Raw genomic sequence first — 24,997 nt, 5'->3', positions numbered from 1 at the left:
TCTCATACAGCATTAAAACCCGAAGTGTTTGATCGAATCTTTGATCCAAAGCTCGATTCGCTCAAGCCTATGTTTGATATCAGCACACCTAGATTTAAAGCTCTCTGAGCCTTCAAGAAAGTTATACATTCTTAGGCTACTTTCACACTAGCGGCACGGACCTCCGACAAGCTGTTCCGTCGGGTGAACAGCCTGTCGGATCTGTCCTGCCGCTAGTGACCGTGTGCCTGCGCACTGGGGCTCTGTCCCTATTGACTATAATGGGGGCGGAGTTCCGGCGGAGGCACGGTGGGAGGCTGCCGGAATAAAACTACGACATGTCCGACATTTATTCCGGCAGCCTCTCGCCGTGCGCTGCCATGCCTGCGCCGGAACTCCGCACCGCCCCCATTATAGTCAATAGCGACAGAGCGGCAGTCCGGGGGCACACGGTCACTAGCGGCAGGACAGATCCGACAGGCTGTTCACCCGACGGAACAGACTGCCGGAGGTCCGTGCAGCTAGTGTGAAAGTAGCCTAAATACGAAATCAAAAATGATGTAGGTTGATTGTGCAATCAAAGCCATTTCCTGTGTCTCCAGGGCCGTCATCAGGGCAGTACTGGTGTTACTGCGGTCTAGGATTGGAGCAATCATTGTTTTGTTTTTCTTCAAATGTTAAAAGGAGTTGTCCGAGTTATGAAAAAAAAATAATATAGCACTGAAAATCTGATGGGCAGCAATATATAACTAAGCTAAGCAAGTTTTATGCAAAAAAAATATATATATTTCCTCATTTAGTGGTAGGTTGTGGTGGCTCACTAGCAAGTAGTTAAGGTATGGTGCTGCAAGCTCATATAGAGGAATCACCCCACCCTCTCTTAAAGGCAAATGTAGTAATAGAGTAATGAGCGAGCACTCATACACTTGGCAACCAGATTGACATGTGCAGAAAATATTTATTATATCCCCATAAAATACAAGTAATAAAATTTATAAGAACAATGTAGCAATAATATACAACATTACAATCACATATATTGTGGTAGATATGATCAACACTATATTCATATGACTCAATAGTGTCGATAAATTCAATAATATATATCACACCAAGAAACCAAGTATATGCTGTTATTTGGGAAAGAGGGTAATACCCCCTCTTTCCCAAATAACAGCATATACTTGAAGTTTCTTGGTGTGATATATATTATTGAACTTCAACACTATATTCATATGACTCAATAGTGTCTATCATATCTACCACAATATATGTGATTGTAATGTTGTATATTATTGCTACATTGTTCTTATAAATTTTATTACTTGTATTTTATGGGGATATAATAAATATTTTCTGCACATGTCAATTTGGTTGCCAAGTGTATGAGTGCTCGCTCATTACTCTATTACTACATTTCCTCATTTTCCTGGTTCTTTTCTGGCTCTTTGTTTACATGCAATAAAAACAATCTCTGCCCCTCCCCCTACACTGCTAAGGGAGTGAATACAAGAGCTGCCCTGAGTGACATGTCTGCCTGCTGGGAGACTCTGCAGCATGTTGTATGTGTAGGACTACAAGTCCCAGCTCTATAATGACACTGCTAAGGGAGTGGATACAAGAGCTGCCCTGAGTGACATGTCTGCCTGCTGGGAGACTCTGCAACATGTTGTATGTGTAGGACTACAAGTCTCAGCTGTATAATGACATTGCTAAGGGAGTGGATACAAGAGCTGCCCTGAGTGACATGCCTGCCTGCTGGGAGACTCTGCAGCATGTTGTATGTGTAGGACTACAAGTCCCAGCTGTATAATGACACTGCTAAGGGAGTGGATACAAGAGCTGCCCTGAGTGACATGTCTGCCTGCTGGGAGACTCTGCAGCATGTTTTATGTGTAGGACTACAAGTCCCAGCTGTATAATGACACTGCTAAGGGAGTGAATACAAGAGCTGCCCTGAGTGACATGTCTGCCTGCTGGGAGACTCTGCAGCATGTTGTATGTGTAGGACTACAAGTCCCAGCTGTATAATGACACTGCTAAGGGAGTGAATACAAGAGCTGCCCTGAGTGACATGTCTGCCTGCTGGGAGACTCTGCAGCATGTTGTATGTGTAGGACTACAAGTCCCAGCTGTATAATGACACTGCTAAGGGAGTGGATACAAGAGCTGCCCTGAGTGACATGTCTGCCTGCTGGGAGACTCTGCAACATGTTGTATGTGTAGGACTACAAGTCTCAGCTGTATAATGACATTGCTAAGGGAGTGGATACAAGAGCTGCCCTGAGTGACATGCCTGCCTGCTGGGAGACTCTGCAGCATGTTGTATGTGTAGGACTACAAGTCCCAGCTGTATAATGACACTGCTAAGGGAGTGGATACAAGAGCTGCCCTGAGTGACATGTCTGCCTGCTGGGAGACTCTGCAGCATGTTTTATGTGTAGGACTACAAGTCCCAGCTGTATAATGACACTGCTAAGGGAGTGAATACAAGAGCTGCCCTGAGTGACATGTCTGCCTGCTGGGAGACTCTGCAGCATGTTGTATGTGTAGGACTACAAGTCCCAGCTGTATAATGACACTGCTAAGGGAGTGAATACAAGAGCTGCCCTGAGTGACATGTCTGCCTGCTGGGAGACTCTGCAGCATGTTGTATGTGTAGGACTACAAGTCCCAGCTGTATAATGACACTGCTAAGGGAGTGGATACAAGAGCTGCCCTGAGTGACATGTCTGCCTGCTGGGAGACTCTGCAGCATGTTTTATGTGTAGGACTACAAGTCCCAGCTGTATAATGACACTGCTAAGGGAGTGAATACAAGAGCTGCCCTGAGTGACATGTCTGCCTGCTGGGAGACTCTGCAGCATGTTGTATGTGTAGGACTACAAGTCCCAGCTGTATAATGACACTGCTAAGGGAGTGAATACAAGAGCTGCCCTGAGTGACATGTCTGCCTGCTGGGAGACTCTGCAGCATGTTGTATGTGTAGGACTACAAGTCCCAGCTGTATAATGACACTGCTAAGGGAGTGGATACAAGAGCTGCCCTGAGTGACATGTCTGCCTGCTGGGAGACTCTGCAGCATGTTGTATGTGTAGGACTACAAGTCCCAGCTGTATAATGACACTGCTAAGGGAGTGGCTACAAGAGCTGCCCTGAGTGACATGTCTGCCTGCTGGGAGACTCAGCAGTATGTTGTATGTGTAGGACTACAAGTCCCAGCTGTACAATGACACTGCTAAGGGAGTGGATACAAGAGCTGCCCTGAGTGACATGTCTGCCTGCTGGGAGACTCTGCAGCATGTTGTATGTGTAGGACTACAAGTCCCAGCTGTATAATGACACTGCTAAGGGAGTGAATACAAGTGCTGCCCTGAGTGACATGTCTGCCTGCTGGGAGACTCTGCAGCATGTTGTATGTGTAGGACTACAAGTCCAAGCTGTATAATGACACTGCTAAGGGAGTGGTTACAAGAGCTGCCCTGAGTGACATGTCTGCCTGCTGGGAGACTCTGCAGCATGTTATATGTGTAGGACTACAAGTCCCAGCTGTATAATGACACTGCTAAGGGAGTGGATACAAGAGCTGCCCTGAGTGACATGTCTGCCTGCTGGGAGACTCTGCAGCATGTTGTATGTGTAGGACTACAAGTCCCAGCTGTATAATGACATTGCTAAGGGAGTGGATACAAGAGCTGCCCTGAGTGACATGCCTGCCTGCTGGGAGACTCTGCAGCATGTTGTATGTGTAGAACTACAAGTCCCAGCTGTATAATGACACTGCTAAGGGAGTGAATACAAGAGCTGCCCTGAGTGACATGTCTGCCTGCTGGGAGACTCTGCAGCATGTTGTATGTGTAGGACTACAAGTCCCAGCTGTATAATGACACTGCTAAGGGAGTGAATACAAGAGCTGCCCTGAGTGACATGTCTGCCTGCTGGGAGACTCTGCAGCATGTTGTATGTGTAGAACTACAAGTCCCAGCTGTATAATGACACTGCTAAGGGAGTGGATACAAGAGCTGCCCTGAGTGACATGTCTGCCTGCTGGGAGACTCTGCAGCATGTTGTATGTGTAGGACTACAAGTCCCAGCTGTATAATGACACTGCTAAGGGAGTGGATACAAGAGCTGCCCTGAGTGACATGTCTGACTGCTGGGAGACTCAGCAGTATGTTGTATGTGTAGGACTACAAGTCCCAGCTGTATAATGACACTGCTAAGGGAGTGGTTACAAGAGCTGCCCTGAGTGACATGTCTGCCTGCTGGGAGACTCTGCAGCTTGTTGTATGTGTAGGACTACAAGTCCCAGCTGTATAATGACACTGCTAAGGGAGTGGCTACAAGAGCTGCCCTGAGTGACATGTCTGCCTACTGGGAGACTGAGCAGCATGTTGTATGTGTAGGACAACAAGTCCCAGCTGTATAATGACACTGCTAAGGGAGTGAATACAAGAGCTGCCCTGAGTGACATGTCTGCCTGCTGGGAGACTCTGCAGCTTGTTGTATGTGTAGGACTACAAGTCCCAGCTGTATAATGACACTGCTAAGGGAGTGGTTACAAGAGCTGCCCTGAGTGACATGTCTGCCTGCTGGGAGACTCTGCAGCTTGTTGTATGTGTAGGACTACAAGTCCCAGCTGTATAATGACACTGCTAAGGGAGTGGTTACAAGAGCTGCCCTGAGTGACATGTCTGCCTGCTGGGACACTCTGCAGCATGTTGTGTGTGTAGGACTACAAGTCCCAGCTGTACAATGACACTGCTAAGGGAGTGGATACAAGAGCTGCCCTGAGTGACATGTCTGCCTGCTGGGAGACTCTGCAGCATGTTGTATGTGTAAGACTACAAGTCCCAGCTGTATAATGACACTGCTAAGGGAGTGAATACAAGAGCTGCCCTGAGTGACATGTCTGCCTGCTGGGAGACTCTGCAACATGTTGTATGTGTAGGACTACAAGTCCCAGCTGTATAATGACACTGCTAAGGGAGTGGATACAAGAGCTGCCCTGAGTGACATGTCTGCCTGCTGGGAGACTCTGCAGCATGTTGTATGTGTAGGACTACAAGTCCAAGCTGTATAATGACACTGCTAAGGGAGTAGATACAAGTGCTGCCCTGAGTGACCATGTCTGCCTGCTGGGAGAATCAGCAGCATGTTGTATGTGTAGGACTACAAGTCCCAGCTGTATAATGACACTGCTAAGGGAGTGGATACAAGAGCTGCCCTGAGTGCTGGGAGACTCTGCAACATGTTGTATGTGTAGGACTACAAGTCCCAGCTGTATAATGACACTGCTAAGGGAGTGGATACAAGAGCTGCCCTGAGTGACATGTCTGCCTGCTGGGAGACTCTGCAGCATGTTGAATGTGTAGGACTACAAGTCCCAGCTGTATAATGACACTGCTAAGGGAGTGGATACAAGAGCTGCCCTGAGTGACATGTCTGCCTGCTGGGAGACTCTGCAGCATGTTGTATGTGTAGGACTACAAGTCCCAGCTGTATAATGACACTGCTAAGGGAGTGGATACAAGAGCTGCCCTGAGTGACATGTCTGCCTGCTGGGAGACTCTGCAGCATGTTGTATGTGTAGGACTACAAGTCCCAGCTGTATAATGACACTGCTAAGGGAGTGAATACAAGAGCTGCCCTGAGTGACATGTCTGACTGCTGGGAGACTCTGCAGCATGTTGTATGTGTAGGACTACAAGTCCCAGCTGTATAATGACACTGCTAAGGGAGTGGATACAAAAGCTGCCCTGAGTGACATGTCTGCCTGCTGGGAGACTCTGCAGCATGTTGTATGTGTAGAACTACAAGTCCCAGCTGTATAATGACACTGCTAAGGGAGTGGCTACAAGAGCTGCCCTGAGTGACATGTCTGCCTGCTGAGAGACTCTGCAGCATGTTGTATGTGTAGGACTACAAGTCCCAGCTGTATAATGACACTGCTAAGGGAGTGGATACAAGAGCTGCCCTGAGTGACATGTCTGCCTGCTGGGAGACTCTGCAGCATGTTGTATGTGTAGAACTACAAGTCCCAGCTGTACAATGACACTGCTAAGGGAGTGAATACAAGTGCTTCCTGAGTGACATGTCTGCCTGCTCGGAGACTCTGCAGCATGTTGTATGTGTAGGACTACAAGTCCCAGCTGTATAATGACACTGCTAATACACACAGGATCTTCCCCCTATCTTCTTGTGCAATGCTCTCTCTAGTCCTCCAGCTCCTGTGCCAAGAATTGTCACTGCTGCAGATACCCAGTGTGTGCAGCTGAAGGGGTTAAGATTCCTAGGATAGAGCAGACAGCCGGCAGTGAAGGGGAGGGCGTGGCCAGCACAGTGACATCTCGTTTACAGGCTAAACGACCTTTATCAGAGCAGGGAGAGAAGCTGACATCACAGGTCATGTGACCCTCAGTGAAATCTGAGAAACCAGCAACTGGAGATAAAGTGAGTGAATTGGAAAGCTGTTACATTTGCCTAGTTAGGAACATAGAAAGAACAAAAAAATAACTCGGACAACGCCTTTAAAATGTCATTTGTAAGCCTAGTTTCCCACTAGCGGCAAGGAAGGCTGGCAGGATGTTCCGACGGGTGAACAGCCTGTTGGATCCGAGCTGCCGCTAGTGACCGTGTGCCCCCGGACTACCGCTCGGGCCCCATTGTCTAAAATAGGGGTGGGCCGGAGTTCCGGCGGCAGCACGGCAAACATGCCGAGAGGCGGCTGGAATAAAAGTACGACATGTCACTAGCCTAATATGCAGGGGAAGTCACTTTATTAAATGAATTTGTACATTTGTATGAAAAAAACATCTCTGAAGTGTTCCCTTAGCAGCACCCTCTACATGAGTGTTGATAGTTAATATTAAAAGGGGTTCTCCGGCCCCTACTTTAAATTTATGCCATTACAATTACCTGTAGAGGGAAGATTATTACAGGTATACTTCCCCCTCTGCAGCTCAGGGGTTTACAGGATCCTCTTCATTGTCACATGACCACCCCCGACACGTTTTCGGCTCTTCCGGCCCCTCGCAGTCTTCTTCTCTGAAGGCCTTTTTTTCCTCTCTGAACGCAGGAGATGGCACGTCATCACTGTCGTCCCCACTACTGCGCATGTGCTGGGACCCAGTCGTCTTCTGAGTGTAGAGGCTTCTGTGAGAAGCCTGTACTGACTCATACACAGCGCAATGTAAGTGCTGTGTATGAGTCTCAGCATAGCCATCAGCCACAGAGGCTGATCTTTATGGTGTGCATGTTACTGGGACACTGCGGTTGGCAAAGGGGGCACTGGGTGGCACATAAGGGGCACTGTGGGTGGCACATGAAGGGCACTATGAATGGCAAAGCGGGCACTGGATGGCACATGAGGGGCACTATGCATAGCAAAGTGGGCACTGGATGGCATATGAGGGGCACTATGCATAGCAAAGTGGGCACTGGATGGCACATGAGGGGCACTGTGCATGGCAAATTGGGCATTGTATGTCACTTATTAGAGAACTGTACAGGTCACTGTTATGGGGGTACTGTTCATGCTACTGTAAAGGGGGCACTGTGGAGGTCACTGATATGGGAGCACTGTGAACTAGGGATCGACTGATATAGATTTTTTTTAGAGCAGATACCGATTACCTGTGAACTTTCAGGCCGATAACTTATACCGATATTCTGTGCATTTTCATTTTTGAAAAACATTTTTTCTGTTACGGCGTTCACCACATAGGAGATTAAATTTTTTTTTAAAAATTGTTTGGACTTTTCAGACGTGGCAATATGTAATATGTATATAGGGAGAAATTCACACACACAGTATTAAATACGCAGTTTGACATACGGCACTTTCTAACCTGTGATAGCTCATATGTGGTCTATCTCTTGTCTTGCCCCTGCAATCTTTTTTATGTAGGGGAGACCATATGTGATGTCAAGACCAGGATGAACTATCACAGATATTCTATTCGCCAAAAGAGGAAAGATCTTCCTGTGCCCAAGCACTTTATTGAAGCTGGACACAGGGAGAAGGACCTCAAATTCAGGGTGATAGATCATATCCCACCACTGAAAAAGGGAGGTAACAGGGAAAAGCTTCTCAAACAACGTGAGATTATGTGGATACACAGGTTACATACATTGAAGCCTGATGGCCTCAATGCAGAATGCAGATGGGAACTATGTGGATAGTGGATGTGCAGTTAGCTTGCCGGACGTGGGGGTCCTCTTCCATTTTGCTTGGTGTGGGGGATATGTAACAGTGTACACTCTTTCTTAATCTAACACATTGTTTATAAGTTGATAAATTTTTTCATCTATTTCAGATAAATCTGTAGATGAGCCCAATGACCCTTTATCTGTTTCATTACATGGAGCCGCCTATGGACCCTTGAACACGCCGGTGAATGAAGTGACCATAGTGAGGAGATTAGATGGACGGTGGCGGATGTGTGTCCAAGTGGGCGACTTGATGCGCAATGTGTCTATTGACCTCGATAAACTATTTTACAACTAGCGAACTACATGAGTTGATATACGATGTTCACTTGCCACAAGCCGGATAGCGAGTGGATATATACTGATGTCAGAGTTCGCGGTGCAGATAGATGGGAAGGGTTTGTCCCATTGTAATTGCACATATAATGATTTTGACAGTTGGGGACCCGGTGGAGGAGATGGGATCGCCTCTGGCTGGGGGCCGAGTTCATTTTTTCCACCCCGTCCGCCCTTTATGCACTGAGGTTGTAGATTTATTGTAGCATGCAAGGTTGCGCACTGTTACTACAGGCACCTCCGCAATTGTCCGCATTGAGATATTTCTTATCTCCTTGGACACTGAATACGCCCTCTGATGAAGCGAGGTGTTTTCGCCGTGTCACATGACCTGGCCCTTCTCCCTCCTATGCTGTTGTCCCTGCGATGCGCTCCATTGGATGACGCTGCGGTCCATGGAGTTGGCACGTAGGGGCGCGGCGACGTTGGGGGCGGGACCAGTGACGTCTGACCCGGAGCATGAACACGCCCTCGGATGTTGAGTGATGCTAGGCGGTGTCACATGACCTGGCCCTCCTCCCCCCTTTGCTGTTGTTCCTGCGATGCGCTCCATTGGATGACGTTGCGGTCCATGGAGTTGGCACGTAGGGGCGCGGCAACGTGGGGGGTGGGACCAGTGACGTCTGACCCGGAGCATGAACACGCCCTCCGATGTAGCGTGACGTTCTTCTGTGTCACATGACCTGGCCCTCCTCCCCTCGTTGCTGTTGGTCCTGCGATGCGCTCCATTGGATGACGCTGCGGTCCATGGAGTTGGCACGTAGGGGCGCGGCGACGTAGGGGGCGGGACCAGTGACGTCTGACCCGGAGCATGCGCGCTGCAGACTGAGGGACGCCAACGCCGGTTTGTTCTATGGGTCCATGAATGGTGAGCTCCAAGAGGTTGATTTTAAGTTTAGATATGATGCAGCTGCATCACAAATAAAAGATTTTAACTCTTTATGCACGGAGCACTTAAGCACTTTATGTACATCTTGGGGTTGTGTATGCAGGGGGCATAAACTCTTTTTAAAATAGATGTACGTACATATATTGATTGAAATGCACATATCTATTGTAATCAAGGATGATCACTATTTGTAATTTTTATATCTTTGTATGACTCTTTTGCAAATGTTTACTATGCACAAATGTCACGTGACGATGGAGTTGGAGATTATGTGACCTGATTGATGACATGTGTAATCACTGATTGTAATTATTTTGTATTGGATTGTGGGTATATATACCTGGTTGTATACACTGTTATGTAGCTTGATAAAGGCCTCATTGAGCAGGCCGAAACGTTGCCGGATTAAAGTCTTTTGGGGTCTTCACCCTGTCACCTTAAAGCTGGAAGTGCTGCCTTGTCATTTGTAAAGTATATATTTTATATGTAAAATTGGGAAGGGGGTGATTTATACTTAATATTTTGGTGTTTTTTTTTAAAACTTTTTATCTAATAACCATTTCCCCCCTTAGGGGCTAGAACCTGGGATCTTTTAATTCCTTTTCCTATTCACCCTGATAGAGCTCTATTAGGGTGAATAGGATCTCACTCTCCCTACATAGTACACACAGCAGCAGGGAGATTACCATGGTAACCGATCAGAGCCCCAGGATTACACTGCTGGGGCTCAGATCACACGCTGCCACTGCCACCAATGAAGAGGAGGGGAGGGGACCCTGTGGCTACTGACTTTAATACTGAGGGGGTTGGGGGGGCGGGCGCACTGCGCCACCAATGATTTTAATACTGGGGGGGCGCACTGCGCCACCAAAAATTTTAATACTGGGCGGTGGGGCGGAGGGCGCACTGTGCCACCAATGTTTTTAATACTGGGGAGGGAGCACCACGCCACCAATGTATTAACGTTTAATACAAGAGGCGGGTGTGTCCGCGCATTATCACATAGCCGGCACCCTGCCTCTGACAGGGAGCTGCGATCAGCAGCAGCAGTTAACCCCTTAGGTGCGGCACCTGACGGGTTAACTGCCGCTGATCGCAGCTTCCTGTCATATAGGCTGGGCACCGCCTCCTGTATTTGTATTAGACGTTAATTATCATTGGTGGCGCAGTGCACCTGCCCCTCCTCCTCCCGTCTCTCATCATTGGCAGCGGGGCACAGGTTGAGGAAGAGAGCGACTCCTTCTCCCTTGTGCTGCTGATAGCACGCTCATGTTCTGTGATAGCACGCTGGACGCATTATCAGCATTATCGGCAAGGTTACATGCCGATAACTTTGAAAATCATGAATATCGGCCGATAATATCGGTAACTCCGATAATAGGTCGATCACTACTGTGCACGTCACTGTTATGGGGGCACTGTGCATGTAACTGTAAAGGGGGCACCGTGGAGGTCACGGATATGGGGGCACCGTGGAGGTCACGGATATGGGGGCACCGTGGAGGTCACGGATATGGGGGCACCGTGCACATGACGGATATGGGGGCACCGTGCACATGACGGATATGGGGGCACCGTGCACATGACGGATATGGGGGCACCGTGCACATGACGGATATGGGGGCACCGTGGAGGTCACGGATATGGGGGCACCGTGGAGGTCACGGATATGGGGGCACCGTGGAGGTCACGGATATGGGGGCACCGTGGAGGTCACGGATATGGGGGCACCGTGGAGGTCACGGATATGGGGGCACCGTGGAGGTCACGGATATGGGGGCACCGTGGAGGTCACGGATATGGGGGCACCGTGGAGGTCACTGTTATGGGGGCACCGTGGAGGTCACGGATATGGGGGCACCGGGCATGTCACTGTTATGGGGGCACCGGGCATGTCACTGTTATGGGGGCACCGGGCATGTCACTGTTATGGGGGCACCGGGCATGTCACTGTTATGGGGGCACCGCGCATGTCACTGTTATGGGGGCACCGCGCATGTCACTGTTATGGGGGCACCGCGCATGTCACTGTTATGGGGGCACCGCGCATGTCACTGTTATGGGGGCACCGCGCATGTCACTGTTATGGGGGCACCGCGCATGTCACTGTTATGGGGGCACCGCGCATGTCACTGTTATGGGGGCACCGCGCATGTCACTGTTATGGGGGCACCGCGCATGTCACTGTTATGGGGGCACCGCGCATGTCACTGTTATGGGGGCACCGCGCATGTCACTGTTATGGGGGCACCGCGCATGTCACTGTTATGGGGGCACCGCGCATGTCACTGTTATGGGGGCACCGCGCATGTCACTGTTATGGGGGCACCGCGCATGTCACTGTTATGGGGGCACCGCGCATGTCACTGTTATGGGGGCACCGCGCATGTCACTGTTATGGGGGCACCGCGCATGTCACTGTTATGGGGGCACCGCGCATGTCACTGTTATGGGGGCACCGCGCATGTCACTGTTATGGGGGCACCGCGCATGTCACTGTTATGGGGGCACCGCGCATGTCACTGTTATGGGGGCACCGCGCATGTCACTGTTATGGGGGCACCGCGCATGTCACTGTTATGGGGGCACCGCGCATGTCACTGTTATGGGGGCACCGCGCATGTCACTGTTATGGGGGCACCGCGCATGTCACTGTTATGGGGGCACCGCGCATGTCACTGTTATGGGGGCACCGCGCATGTCACTGTTATGGGGGCACTGCGCATGTCACTGTTATGGGGGCACTGCGCATGTCACTGTTATGGGGGCACTGCGCATGTCACTGTTATGGGGGCACTGCGCATGTCACTGTTATGGGGGCACTGCGCATGTCACTGTTATGGGGGCACTGCGCATGTCACTGTTATGGGGGCACTGCGCATGTCACTGTTATGGGGGCACTGCGCATGTCACTGTTATGGGGGCACTGCGCATGTCACTGTTATGGGGGCACTGCGCATGTCACTGTTATGGGGGCACTGCGCATGTCACTGTTATGGGGGCACTGCGCATGTCACTGTTATGGGGGCACTGCGCATGTCACTGTTATGGGGGCACTGCGCATGTCACTGTTATGGGGGCACTGCGCATGTCACTGTTATGGGGGCACTGCGCATGTCACTGTTATGGGGGCACTGCGCATGTCACTGTTATGGGGGCACTGCGCATGTCACTGTTATGGGGGCACTGCGCATGTCACTGTTATGGGGGCACTGCGCATGTCACTGTTATGGGGGCACTGCGCATGTCACTGTTATGGGGGCACTGCGCATGTCACTGTTATGGGGGCACTGCGCATGTCACTGTTATGGGGGCACTGCGCATGTCACTGTTATGGGGGCACTGCGCATGTCACTGTTATGGGGGCACTGCGCATGTCACTGTTATGGGGGCACTGCGCATGTCACTGTTATGGGGGCACTGCGCATGTCACTGTTATGGGGGCACTGCGCATGTCACTGTTATGGGGGCACTGTGCATGTCACTGTTATGGGGGCACTGTGCATGTCACTGTTATGGGGTCACTGTGCATGTCACTGTTATGGGGTCACTGTGCATGTCACTGTTATGGGGTCACTGTGCATGTCACTGTTATGGGGTCACTGTGCATGTCACTGTTATGGGGTCACTGTGCATGTCACTGTTATGGGGTCACTGTGCATGTCACTGTTATGGGGTCACTGTGCATGTCACTGTTATGGGGTCACTGTGCATGTCACTGTTATGGGGTCACTGTGCATGTCACTGTTATGGGGTCACTGTGCATGTCACTGTTATGGGGTCACTGTGCATGTCACTGTTATGGGGTCACTGTGCATGTCACTGTTATGGGGTCACTGTGCATGTCACTGTTATGGGGTCACTGTGCATGTCACTGTTATGGGGTCACTGTGCATGTCACTGTTATGGGGTCACTGTGCATGTCACTGTTATGGGGTCACTGTGCATGTCACTGTTATGGGGGCACTGTGCATGTCACTGTTATGGGGGCACTGTGCATGTCACTGTTATGGGGGCACTGTGCATGTCACTGTTATGGGGGCACTGTGCATGTCACTGTTATGGGGGCACTGTGCATGTCACTGTTATGGGGTCACTGTGCATGTCACTGTTATGGGGGCACTGTGCATGTCACTGTTATGGGGGCACTGTGCATGTCACTGTTATGGGGGCACTGTGCATGTCACTGTTATGGGGGCACTGTGCATGTCACTGTTATGGGGGCACTGTGCATGTCACTGTTATGGGGGCACTGTGCATGTCACTGTTATGGGGGCACTGTGCATGTCACTGTTATGGGGGCACTGTGCATGTCACTGTTATGGGGGCACTGTGCATGTCACTGTTATGGGGGCACTGTGCATGTCACTGTTATGGGGGCACTGTGCATGTCACTGTTATGGGGGCACTGTGCATGTCACCGTTATGGGGGCACTGTGCATGTCACCGTTATGGGGGCACTGTGCATGTCACCGTTATGGGGGCACTGTGCATGTCACCGTTATGGGGGCACTGTGCATGTCACCGTTATGGGGGCACTGTGCATGTCTCCGTTATGGGGGCACTGTGCATGTCACCGTTATGGGGGCACTGTGCATGTCACCGTTATGGGGGCACTGTGCATGTCACCGTTATGGGGGCACTGTGCATGTCACCGTTATGGGGGCACTGTGCATGTCACCGTTATGGGGGCACTGTGCATGTCACCGTTATGGGGGCACTGTGCATGTCACCGTTATGGGGGCACTGTGCATGTCACCGTTATGGGGGCACTGTGCATGTCACCGTTATGGGGGCACTGTGCATGTCACTGTTATGCTGTCGTCAGGATCTCACTGTTATGGGGGCACTGTGCATGTCACTGTAAAGGGGGCACTGTGCATGTCACTGTAAAGGGGGCACTGTGGAGGTCACTGATATGGGAGCACAGTGGATGTCACTGTTATGGGGGCTCATTATGATGTGGGTCACACACGGACAGTATCCTTATTTAGCAGATGACCAACTTGCAGTCCGCAAAACTGATATTGTTGTGTGCATAAAGGTTTAGATACACAGCTCAGCAGGCAGTACAATACAAGGTAGGATTAGATACACAGCTGAGCAGGCAGTACAATACAAGGTAGGATTAGATACACAGAGCAGCAGGCAGTACAATACAAGGTAGGATTAGATACACAGCTCAGCAGGCAGTATAATACAAGGTAGGATTAGATACACAGCTCAGCAGGCATTATAATACAAGGTAGGATTAGATACACAGCTGAGCAGGCAGTATAATACAAGGTAGGATTAGATACACAGCTGAGCAGGCAGTATTATACGTGATAGGATTAGATACACAGCTCAGCAGGCAGTATCATACAAGATAGGATTAGATACACAGCTCAGCAGGCAGTATCATACGTGATAGGATTAGATACACAGATCAGCAGGCAGTATCATACGTGATAGGATTAGATACACAGATCAGCAGGAAGTACCATACAAGGTAGGATTAGATACACATCTCAGCAGGCAGTATAATACAAGGTAGGAATAGATACACCGCACAGCAGGCAGTATCATACGTGATAGTATTAGATACACAGCTCAGCAGGCAATATAATACAAGGTAAGATTAGATGCACAGCTCAGCAGGCTGTATTACACAGGATAGGATTAGATACATAGCTCAGCAGGCTGTATCGTACATAATAGGATTACAGATGTGATTGGATGTGCTTGCTTATTCAAGCTGTTTATTACGCTCTGTAGATGGTGAGGGAAGAGCCCGTTTTTTCATACAAATGCACAAATTCACTTAATAATGTATATTAGAAAAAGCTTCCGTGTCACTTCTCCCACACTACAAAATCATATTTAATGGTGTTTTTTTTTTTTTCCAACAATAAACAACGCCTCTAATCCCACTATAAGAACGTCCTCTTAGTGCCACCTCAAAGTAGCAAAGTCCCTTACTGCTCCCCTAGACAGTAATGATGCCCCTTAGTGCCCCCTCAGACAGTGCAATTCCCCATTAGTGCCCCCAATAGAGTATGATTCCCTCATAGTGTCTCCCCTTACAGTATGATGCCCCCTTAATGTCCCCCATGTAGTATGATGTTCCTAATTGGTTCCCTCACAGTAGAATGATCCCTTAAGTGCCCGCACACAGAATGTGTCCCACACAAAGTGTCCTCTAAGTGCTCGCTGCACAGTATCATGTCGCCTTAAGTGTCCCCCACACACACAGTCATCTCCCTTGAGTGACCCCTTCACAGAGTGATGCCCCCATAAGTGGTTCCCAAACAGTATGACGTCCGCTTAAGTACTCTCACGCAGTATTATGTCCCCTTAAAGGGGTTTCACACAAATTAGTCCATTGTGGGAATCACGCTGCATGTGTGAGTATGATCCCCCGTTCTGGACTTGCAGGAGTGCACGTTATTATCATGATTTACGATGCTATGTGCCTCTGCTTGACCTTATTTCTACAGAATCATACTGACAGCTTTATGTCACTATGATCCGGTAGAAGTAAGGTCAAGCAGAGGCACATAAAATAATCATCATAATGTTGTGCGCTCCTAAAGACCAGAACGGAGGATCACACTCACACATGGAGCGCAACTCCTAGAATGAACGCGCTTGTGTGAAACAGCCCTTACATGTGTGATGCAATGAAATCATTGCACCTGCCACGTTGAGTAGCAGATAGCATAATGCAATGCAGACCTTCGCCCTCTGCTGCAGTGTCTGTGGCACAGTGCCCGCCAGCTCTGAATCACCAGAAGGGGAACAATGAAGTACGGAGCCGACGGCTCCCTGTTTCACGCAGTCTGTCAGCTGAGTATTCCTGGACTACAGGTAAGTCTTTTGTCTGACAAAAAGAAGGTCCGGGGTTTCAAATCTCAATAGAGTCTAGTTAATTTGTTTCTTTAGTTAATTTTCCCCCTCATTCAAGCCATATTAAAAGTTCACAAAAATTAAAATCTTATGTATATGACAAAACGGCCTGATGAAGAATGATAATAGTAATGATTCATAGAATATTAATATGCTATATTTGAATAATGTAAAAAGAAGTTTTAAATGCAAGGCCAAAATGGTTATTTGTTTCAATTACTACACCAAAGAAATATAAAAGTAAATCTCTAAGATATGTATCTCAAAATTTTTCCTTTCAAAAAACTGTTTGACCTGCTAAAAGCAAATATAGTTAAAGCTATACAAGCCAAGCGGAGACAGTATGCATGCTGGGCTGTCCTTATCCGGTAAAACCATATTTCCCTTAGGGACAGCCTATCATTTTATAGGAACTAACCCAACAACTGCTGCACTTATTTATACTTCATGCTTATTTACATTTTTACAGCCTTATAGTTTAAGTTTTTTTAAGAAAAAAATAAGACTTACTTATTATCTGTTGTTTGCTTAAGAGCGCCCCCTCGCAGACTGCAAAGGCAACATTCCTAAAATCAGAGGGTTTAAAGAAAATTAATAAAGAGACATTTTCTTGTGAATGAAAAGTGCAGAATGTGAAATTGCAAATCATAAAGCTGCCCACCATGTTCATTATTTCTACTAGAACAAATCGTTTTCTAATGGCTCTTTAACAAAACATCAGTTAAGAAAAGTCAATATCGAACAGCTTTGAAAGTTCTCCGAGAAGAACAGCTCTATGCTTGTATTTGACAAGCGTAGTGACAATGGCTTTCTTTATAATAAGTTGTAAGTGTGAAACGAGATTGACCAATTCGAAATGAACAATTAAAAGAAACCCAATTTTCCCACCTGCAAATATGTCAATGTTTAACCCCTTAAGGACCATGCCATTTTTCACCTTAAAGGGGTTGTGCAGTTTTTTAAAACTGATCTATCCTCTGGATAGATCATCAACATCTGATCGGCGGGAGTTTGACACCCGGGACCCCCGCCGATCAGCTGTTTGAGAAGGCAGCGGCGCTGGCAGTTGCGCCGCGGACTTCTCGCTGTTTACCGCAGGCCCAGTGACGTCACGACAAGTATCAACCGGCCTGGGCGGGGCTAAGCTCCATTCAAGTGAACAGAGCTTAACTCCGCCGAGGCCATTGATACTAGTCGTGACGTCACTGAGCATGCGGCAAACAGTGAGAAGGGCGCGGCGCTACTGCCAGCACCACTGCCTTCTCAAACAGCTGATCGGCAGGGGTCCCGGGTGTCGCACACCCGCAGATCAGATGCTGATGATCTATCCAGAGGATAGATCATCAGTTTAAATAAATAAATAAATGCAGAACCCCTTTAAGGACCAGACTGATTTTTGCAAATCTGACATGTGTCACTTTATGTGGTGATAACTTTAAAACGCTTTTACTCATCCTAGCCATCATGAGATTGTTTTCTCGTCACATATTGTGAATCTAAATATTTCTAAAATTTACCCAAAATTTGGAAAAATTTGCAAATTTCCAAATTTCAATATCTCTACTTTTAAAACAGATAGTGATACCTCATATACTAGTTATTACTTTACATTCCCCATATGTCTACTTCATGTTTGGATCATTTTTGAATGCCATTTTATTTTTTGGAAACATTAGAAGGCTTAGGAATAAATCTTGAAATTTTTCAGAAAATTTCCAAAACCAACTTTTTAAAGGACCAGTTCAGGTCTGAAGTCACTTTGTAAGGCTTACATAATAGAAACCACCCAAAAATGACCCCATTTTAGAAACTACACCCCTCAAGGTATTAAAAACAGATTTTACAAAATGTTGCTAACCCTTTAGGTGTTTCACAAGAATTAATGGAAAATGGAGATGAAATTTAAGAATTTCACTTTTTTGGCAGATTTTCCATTTCAAATCACTTTTTTTCCGCTAACAAAGCTAAGGTTAACAGTCAAACAAAATTCAATATTTATTACCCCGATTCTGTAGTTTACAGAAACACCCCATATGTGGTCGTAAACTGCTGTATGGGCACACGGCAGGGCGCAAAAGGAAAGGAACGCCATATGTTTTTTGGAGGGCAGATTTCACTGGGATAATTCTAACTTGCCATGTCACATTGGAAGCCCCCCTGATGCACCCCTAGAGTAGAAACTCCAAAAAAGTTACCCCATTTTTGAAACTACGGGATAAGGTGGCAGTTTTGTTAGTACTATTTAGGGTACAGATGATTTTTGGTCGCTCTATATTACAATTTTTGTGAGGCAAGGTAACAAAAAAATAGCTGTTTTGCCACACATTAAATTTTTTGTTATTTACGTTCATCTGACAGGTTAGATCATGTGGTATATTTATGGAGCAGGTTGTTACAAACGCGACAATACCAAATATGACAAAATAATCTTTTTTTGGTGTCTCCATATTCTGAAAGCTATAGTTTTTCTTTTTTGTTTTTTTTGAGCGACTTATGTAGGGGCTAATTTTTTTCAGTATGAGATAACTGTTTGATTGATACTATTTTAGGGTGCATATGACTTTTTAATCGCTTGGTATTACACTTTTTGTGATGTTAGGTGACAGTTTTATTTATTTTAGGGTGTTCACCTGAGGGGTTAAATCATGTGATATTTTTATAGAGCAGGCCGTTAAGGACGTGGCAATACCTAATATGTATACTTTTTTTATTTAAGTTTTACACATTAATATCTTTTTTAATATTAGTTTTACATATTAATATCTTTTTTGAAACAAACAAAAAAAATCATGCTTTACAGAGCCACAGTTTTTATTTTTTAAGCGATTGTCTTAGTTAGGGTATCATTTTTGCAGGATGAGATGACGGTTAGATTGGTACAATTTTGGGGTGCATATGACTTTTTGATCACTTGCTATTACACTTTTTGTGATGTAAGGTGACAAAATGGCTTTTTGACAACTTTATTTTATTTTTTTACGGTGTTTACCTGAGGGGTTAAATCACGTGATATTTTTATAGAGAATGTTGTTACGGACACGGCGATACCAAATATTTATACTTTTTTGTATTTTTTTCACATTTAACACAATAAAAGCATTTTTGAAACAAAAAAAAAATAATCATGTTTTAGTGTCTCCATAGTCAGAGCCATAGTTTTTTATTTTTTTTTGGGGCGACTGTCCTATTTAGGGGCTCATTTTTTGCGAGATGAGGTGATGGTTAGATTGGTACTATTTTGGGGGGCATGGCTTTTTTTACACCGTTTTTATAAATGTTTTTTTTATGGTGTCTATCGGACGGGGTGGATTATGTGATATATTTTTAGAGCCAGTCGTTATGGATACTTAATGTGTGTTTTTTCATTTATTTTTTTCTATTTTTTATAAAATCAGGGGAAAGGAGCGTTTTTTTTTTTTTTTTTTTTTTTTTTACATTGAAACTTTATATTTTTTTATTGAAAACACTTTTTAAAAAAAAACTTTATTTCTGTCCCACTCTGGCACTTCAACTTTTGGGGGTCTGATCCCCTCTGCAATGCATTACAATACGTCTGTATTGTAATGCATTGCCTGTTAGTGGATTACACTGAGTAATACACTAAGGCCTCATGCACACGACCGTTGTGTTTTGCGGTCCGCAAAACACAGATGGCATCCGTGTGCGTTCCGCAATTTGCAGAACGGCACGGACAGCCATTAATATAACTGCCTATTCTTGTCCGCAAAACGGACAAGAATAGGACAGGTTATATTTTTTTTGCGGACCACAGAACGGAGCAACGGATGCGGACAGCAAACAGAGTGCTGTTCACATCTTTTGCAGCCCCATTGAAGTGAATGGGTCCGCTTCCAAGCCCCAAAAACTGCGGCTCGGATGCCAACCAAAACAACATTCGTGAGCATGAGGCCTAACAGGTTGCCTAGGAAACCCAGCTACCGGGGACTGCCAAATCCCTTCAGTAATCGGGCAGGCGCAGCTCCAGCACCCGCCCGATCAGCCCGCGTGCATGTACGGCGGAATGCGTTCTGGCAGAGCTTCCCCCGCCGTACATGCACGGCATTTTGCGTTAAGGGGTCAAAACCGTGGCTATGACATTCCAATGAAATGTTTCTACTATATGTAAGTTAATAATTCTATCTAGCAGTGTTTCGCCTTCACTAAAGAGAGGCCTATTAAATAGTTATTTTCCATAAAGATAAAAAAAAAAACAAACACTAATTTCATTTTCTATAAATATGTTCTGCACCCCAACAAGTGATAAATGGGACAGGCAAAGTTTAACCCCTTCGTTCCCAGAGGATTTTTTGTTTATGCTTTTTAGTTTTTCACTCCCTGCCGGGGAAATAACCTTTTTGTTTTTCTGTTCACATAGCCATATGAGGACATGTTTTTTTGTTGGACAAGTTGTACATTCTAATGGCACCATTTAATATTGCACACAATATAGTGGGTGGAATTGAAAGAAAAAAAATATAAAAATAAAATTCCACCTCAGTATTATGTAGGGTAAAACTGACATGTCACATTCATTCTCTGGCTCAGTACAATTACGGCGATAGCACATTTGTATAGTTTTTCTTGTGTTTTAATGCTGAAAAATAAATTAATTGTTTACTTTCATTGTCATATTCTGACCCCCATAACATTTTTATTGCTATGTCTACGGAACTGTGTGAGGGCTCATTTTTTGCAGGGTGATCTTTACTTTTCATTGTTACAAATTTTGTGGTGTCTGAGGTCTGCATTTAAGGGAAGGAGGCTATAGGAGGCCACGTAAATTTGGGGTCTGATACTGTGGTCCTTATGAATTTGTGGTCTGTATACATTTAGGGTGTAATCTCGGGTTTGTATGAATTTGAGTGGTCTGTATTAATTTAAGGGTCTGTCAGGAGGTCTGTATTAATTTTGGGGTCTGGAGTTTGATGCCTAAAGTCTTTGGTGCCCATCATTTTCTAGTTCTGTAGCCTTGTCAGTTGGCTCTTTTACTTTGCCAGTACAGTATTTCAGGTCTTTGGCAGCACTATCAGTACAGTAATGTTGGCACAAGGAGCAGCAACAGGCACAGTATTGGTGGAGGCTACAGGATGGCAATGAATAGGGGGCTCTTTGCTGTAGAGCGTGGGGGTGGACTGTAGAAGAAATGAGTCAATGCAGAGGTATAACCTAATCTCCTGGGACCTAATGTAAAATACACAACAGGCCCCATCAACAGTGTGCCATTTATTAATAATGGTGTTTAATTATATAGCACAAAAACTACTGCCTAGACGGCTACTAACCACTCTTGTCCCAGACTAATAAAACATAACTTTTACTTTTTTTTTTTTAAACTGGTTAAAGGATAATTTGTGAGCTACCTAAGGGGTTAAAAACACTGTGCCCCATGAGAGATGCTGTAAATGAGGGGTTGGTGAGGTGTATAGGGAGGCGGGAGTGCACTAGCACCGCTCAACCACACACCACCATCCCAGCTGTATGAACAGAGTACTATGCTGTGCCTGATGTCTACTTGACCCCCGACTCCGGGGTGTAAGCACCAATATCAGATGAGCCTTATGGCAATGCGTGGTTAGTGGCATCACTAGGAGGGGAGGTCCAAGATGACTAGGTGCGCAGTAAGGACCGCCGCAAACACTTACCCTCCATACGTATTCCTTGCATTGTAGTGCGCATGCGCTGGGACTTAGATGGAAAAGAAACTCCTGCACAATATCGATCGCCGCAGACACTTGTCCTCCTTTCGCGCCCACTGGTTTTCACTGCGCATGCGCAGGGACTTAGAGGGAACACGGGTAGCGCAGCTGCTCTTATACTTATAATGCGCATGCGCTGGGACTTAGATACAGACGCCCAGCTGCGCAATACAGATCGCCGCAGATACTTATCCTCTATTCGCGCCTACTAGTTTCCACTGCGCATGCGTCAGGAAATCCAGAGCTAGTACTCAAGCCATCTGATAAAGGTGGAAACATTTTGGCTATGGGGAGTAAAATGTATGAAAGTATGGTGATGGACCTTTTGAAGGACACACGGACATACAAAATATTAGACTCTAACCCCACAGCACAGTATGTAGAGGAATTAAGGGCGATTTTAGGGGCAAAAAGTGATAATCTCATCTCCAAGGATGAGCACAAATATCTTCTAAATTTGCGACCGACCATAGCAACTATATACGCCATTCCTAAGATCCACAAGCAGAGATACCCCATACCTGGGAGACCGATTATCTCGGGTAACAGTCTTGGGCTACTTTCACACGAGCGTTCGGGTGTCCGCTTGTGAGCTCCGTTTGAAGGGGCTCACGAGCGGCCCCGAACGCATCCGTCTGGCCCTAATGCATTCTCAGTGGAGGCGGATCCACTGAGAATGCATCCGCCTGCCAGCGTTCAGCCTCCGCTCCGCTCAGTGAGCGGACACCTGAACGCTGCTTGCAGCGTTCGGGTGTCCGCCTGGCCGTGCGGAGGCGAGCGGATCCGTCCAGACTTATAATGGAAGTCAATGGGGACGGATCCGCTTGAAGATGACACAATATTTATGGCTCAATCTTCAAGCGGATCCGTTCCCCATTGACTTTCAATGTAAAGTCTGAACGGATCCGCTCAGGCTACTTTCAGACTTAGAAAATTTTCTAAGTTATAATGCAGACGGATCCGTTCTGAACGGATGCAAACGTCTGCATTATCGGAGCGGATCCGTCTGATGAAACATCAGACGGATCCGCTCCGAACGCTAGTGTGAAAGTAGCCTTTTGGAGAATATTAGCGAATATGTTGACAAATTCATCTCGCCGTTTGTTCCCTCTCTACCATCCTATGTTAGAGATACAAAGGATGCGGTCGCCAGATTACAGGAGATTCAGGTCACAGAACATACCCAACTTGCCAGCTTGGATATTGAAGCTCTATACACTAACATCAAACACGATTTGGGAATCAATGCAGTAGCATCGTTTCTCTTTACTAAAGGTACACAATTTCACGCTCACAATAAGTTAGTACTTACACTTTTACGTTTTCTTCTTACACACAATTATTTTTTGTTTAATGGGCACTTTTATTTGCAGTTAGTTGGGACAGCTATGGGGAGTAAATGCGCACCAAATTTCGCAAACCTATTTTTAGGTTGGTGGGAGGACACTATAGTTTTCACATTGTTTTGATTTTGTGGGATGGCAGAACAGCACTGTTTCACAACTTTGTTGCCAGCCTAAACCAAAATGATGTAGGTATGAAATTTACCTCAGAAATACATCAGCATACGCTCACTTTCCTTGACCTGCAAATTTCTCTGGAATCTGGCGGCCGCGTCAGGACAAAGGTCTATCTAAAACCAACCTCAACTAACACCCTTTTGCACTGGCAGACCTATCATCCTCTGCCATTGAAAAGGGGTATCCCTACCGGCCAATATTTACGCGCTCGCCGGAACTGCTCTGACGATTCAGGGTTCGCTCGCGAATGTAATACATTGCTGCACCGCTTTCACCAACGGGGGTACCCAAAAAAGACCTTACATAAAGCCTTTCATAGGGCTAAGAGCACCAATCGAGGAGATCTCCTAGTAAACAAAAAAAATGACATTTGCGACTTCACCAATAAGATGCATTGGCACATTTGATGCACAATACCGGAAGGTGTTCCAAATTTTACAAAAGCACTGGCATGTGCTAAGCACGGACAATGACCTTAAGGAGGTTGTAACATCTAAACCTAAGTTTACGTACCGGAGGGGTAAAAATCTAAAGGACTTTTTAGTGCATAGTTTCCACAGCACGGATCCACCAAAAACCACCTGGTTGAAGTCCAATACAGTAGGTACCTACCCATGTGGTAGATGTAGCTTTTGTCCTTATATACAAAAATGAAAGATGTTTACAAACCCCCTGGATGATAAGAAATATGAGATCAGGGAGTTCATTAACTGTCAAACAATGGGTATTGTCTACATTGCACTCTGTCCGTGTCCCAAACTGTATGTGGGCAAAACATCTCAAGAATTCCGACGATGAATTTGCCAACACATAAGCAGTATTAATACGAAGTCAGACACAACAATATCAAGACACGCAAGAGCTTTTCACAATGTCGATCCGAAATCCCTAAAGTTTTGGGGTGTGTGCAAAAAAACCTTGGGGGCACGGAGAGGGGATTTAGATAAAATCCTGCTACAAGAAGAGACAAGGTGGATCTACCGCCTGAATAGCCTTAGCCCCAATGGGCTTAATGAAGGCTTTACCTATACATCATTTCTGTAAGATGGAGACAGCACAATATATGTTGAAGAAACAAATAGAATCCAATGTGAGCAGATATAAACGCTGGTTTATCAATTTACTACCAAAAAAATGTTTTTATGGTGGGTAGCAAACAGAGCCTGATAGAGGTATTCCCAGATGGGGCCAACACCTTCTCATATCAATGTTGACAGAAGTTATAAGCTATAAAGTTAGTAAGCATACGATATATTAAGCCTAACTTCAAGCGATAAGCTAACGTCAGGATAGCATTACAAAAGTAAAAGAAATACAGTGTAAAAACTGTATATCAAAGTACTACTACTATAATATGATGAGATTGAGAAAGTGTGTAGCCCTTAGGGCCTCTCATAGTGGGTCTGTAAACCAGAATAATAATTTGCATCATTCCCTATATGAGAATACTAAGAAACTGTAGTGGTAGTGTCGACCAA

General features: G+C 46.3%; 1 protein-coding gene across 1 annotated transcript in view; it reads right to left on the bottom strand.

Moving 5' to 3' along the window:
* KDM4C (lysine demethylase 4C) overlaps window positions 1–24,997 on the bottom strand; it is a 320,670-nt gene that overhangs the window by 85,446 nt on the left and 210,227 nt on the right. The window contains 1 exon segment of the mRNA XM_040419760.1: window positions 16,814–16,869. Within this exon segment, the coding sequence (XP_040275694.1) occupies window positions 16,814–16,869 (56 nt within the window).

This window comes from Bufo bufo, chromosome 2 (assembly GCF_905171765.1).
Source record: "Bufo bufo chromosome 2, aBufBuf1.1, whole genome shotgun sequence".
Taxonomy (NCBI): Eukaryota; Metazoa; Chordata; class Amphibia; order Anura; family Bufonidae; genus Bufo; species Bufo bufo.
This window is presented reverse-complemented; position numbering and strand designations above follow the sequence as displayed.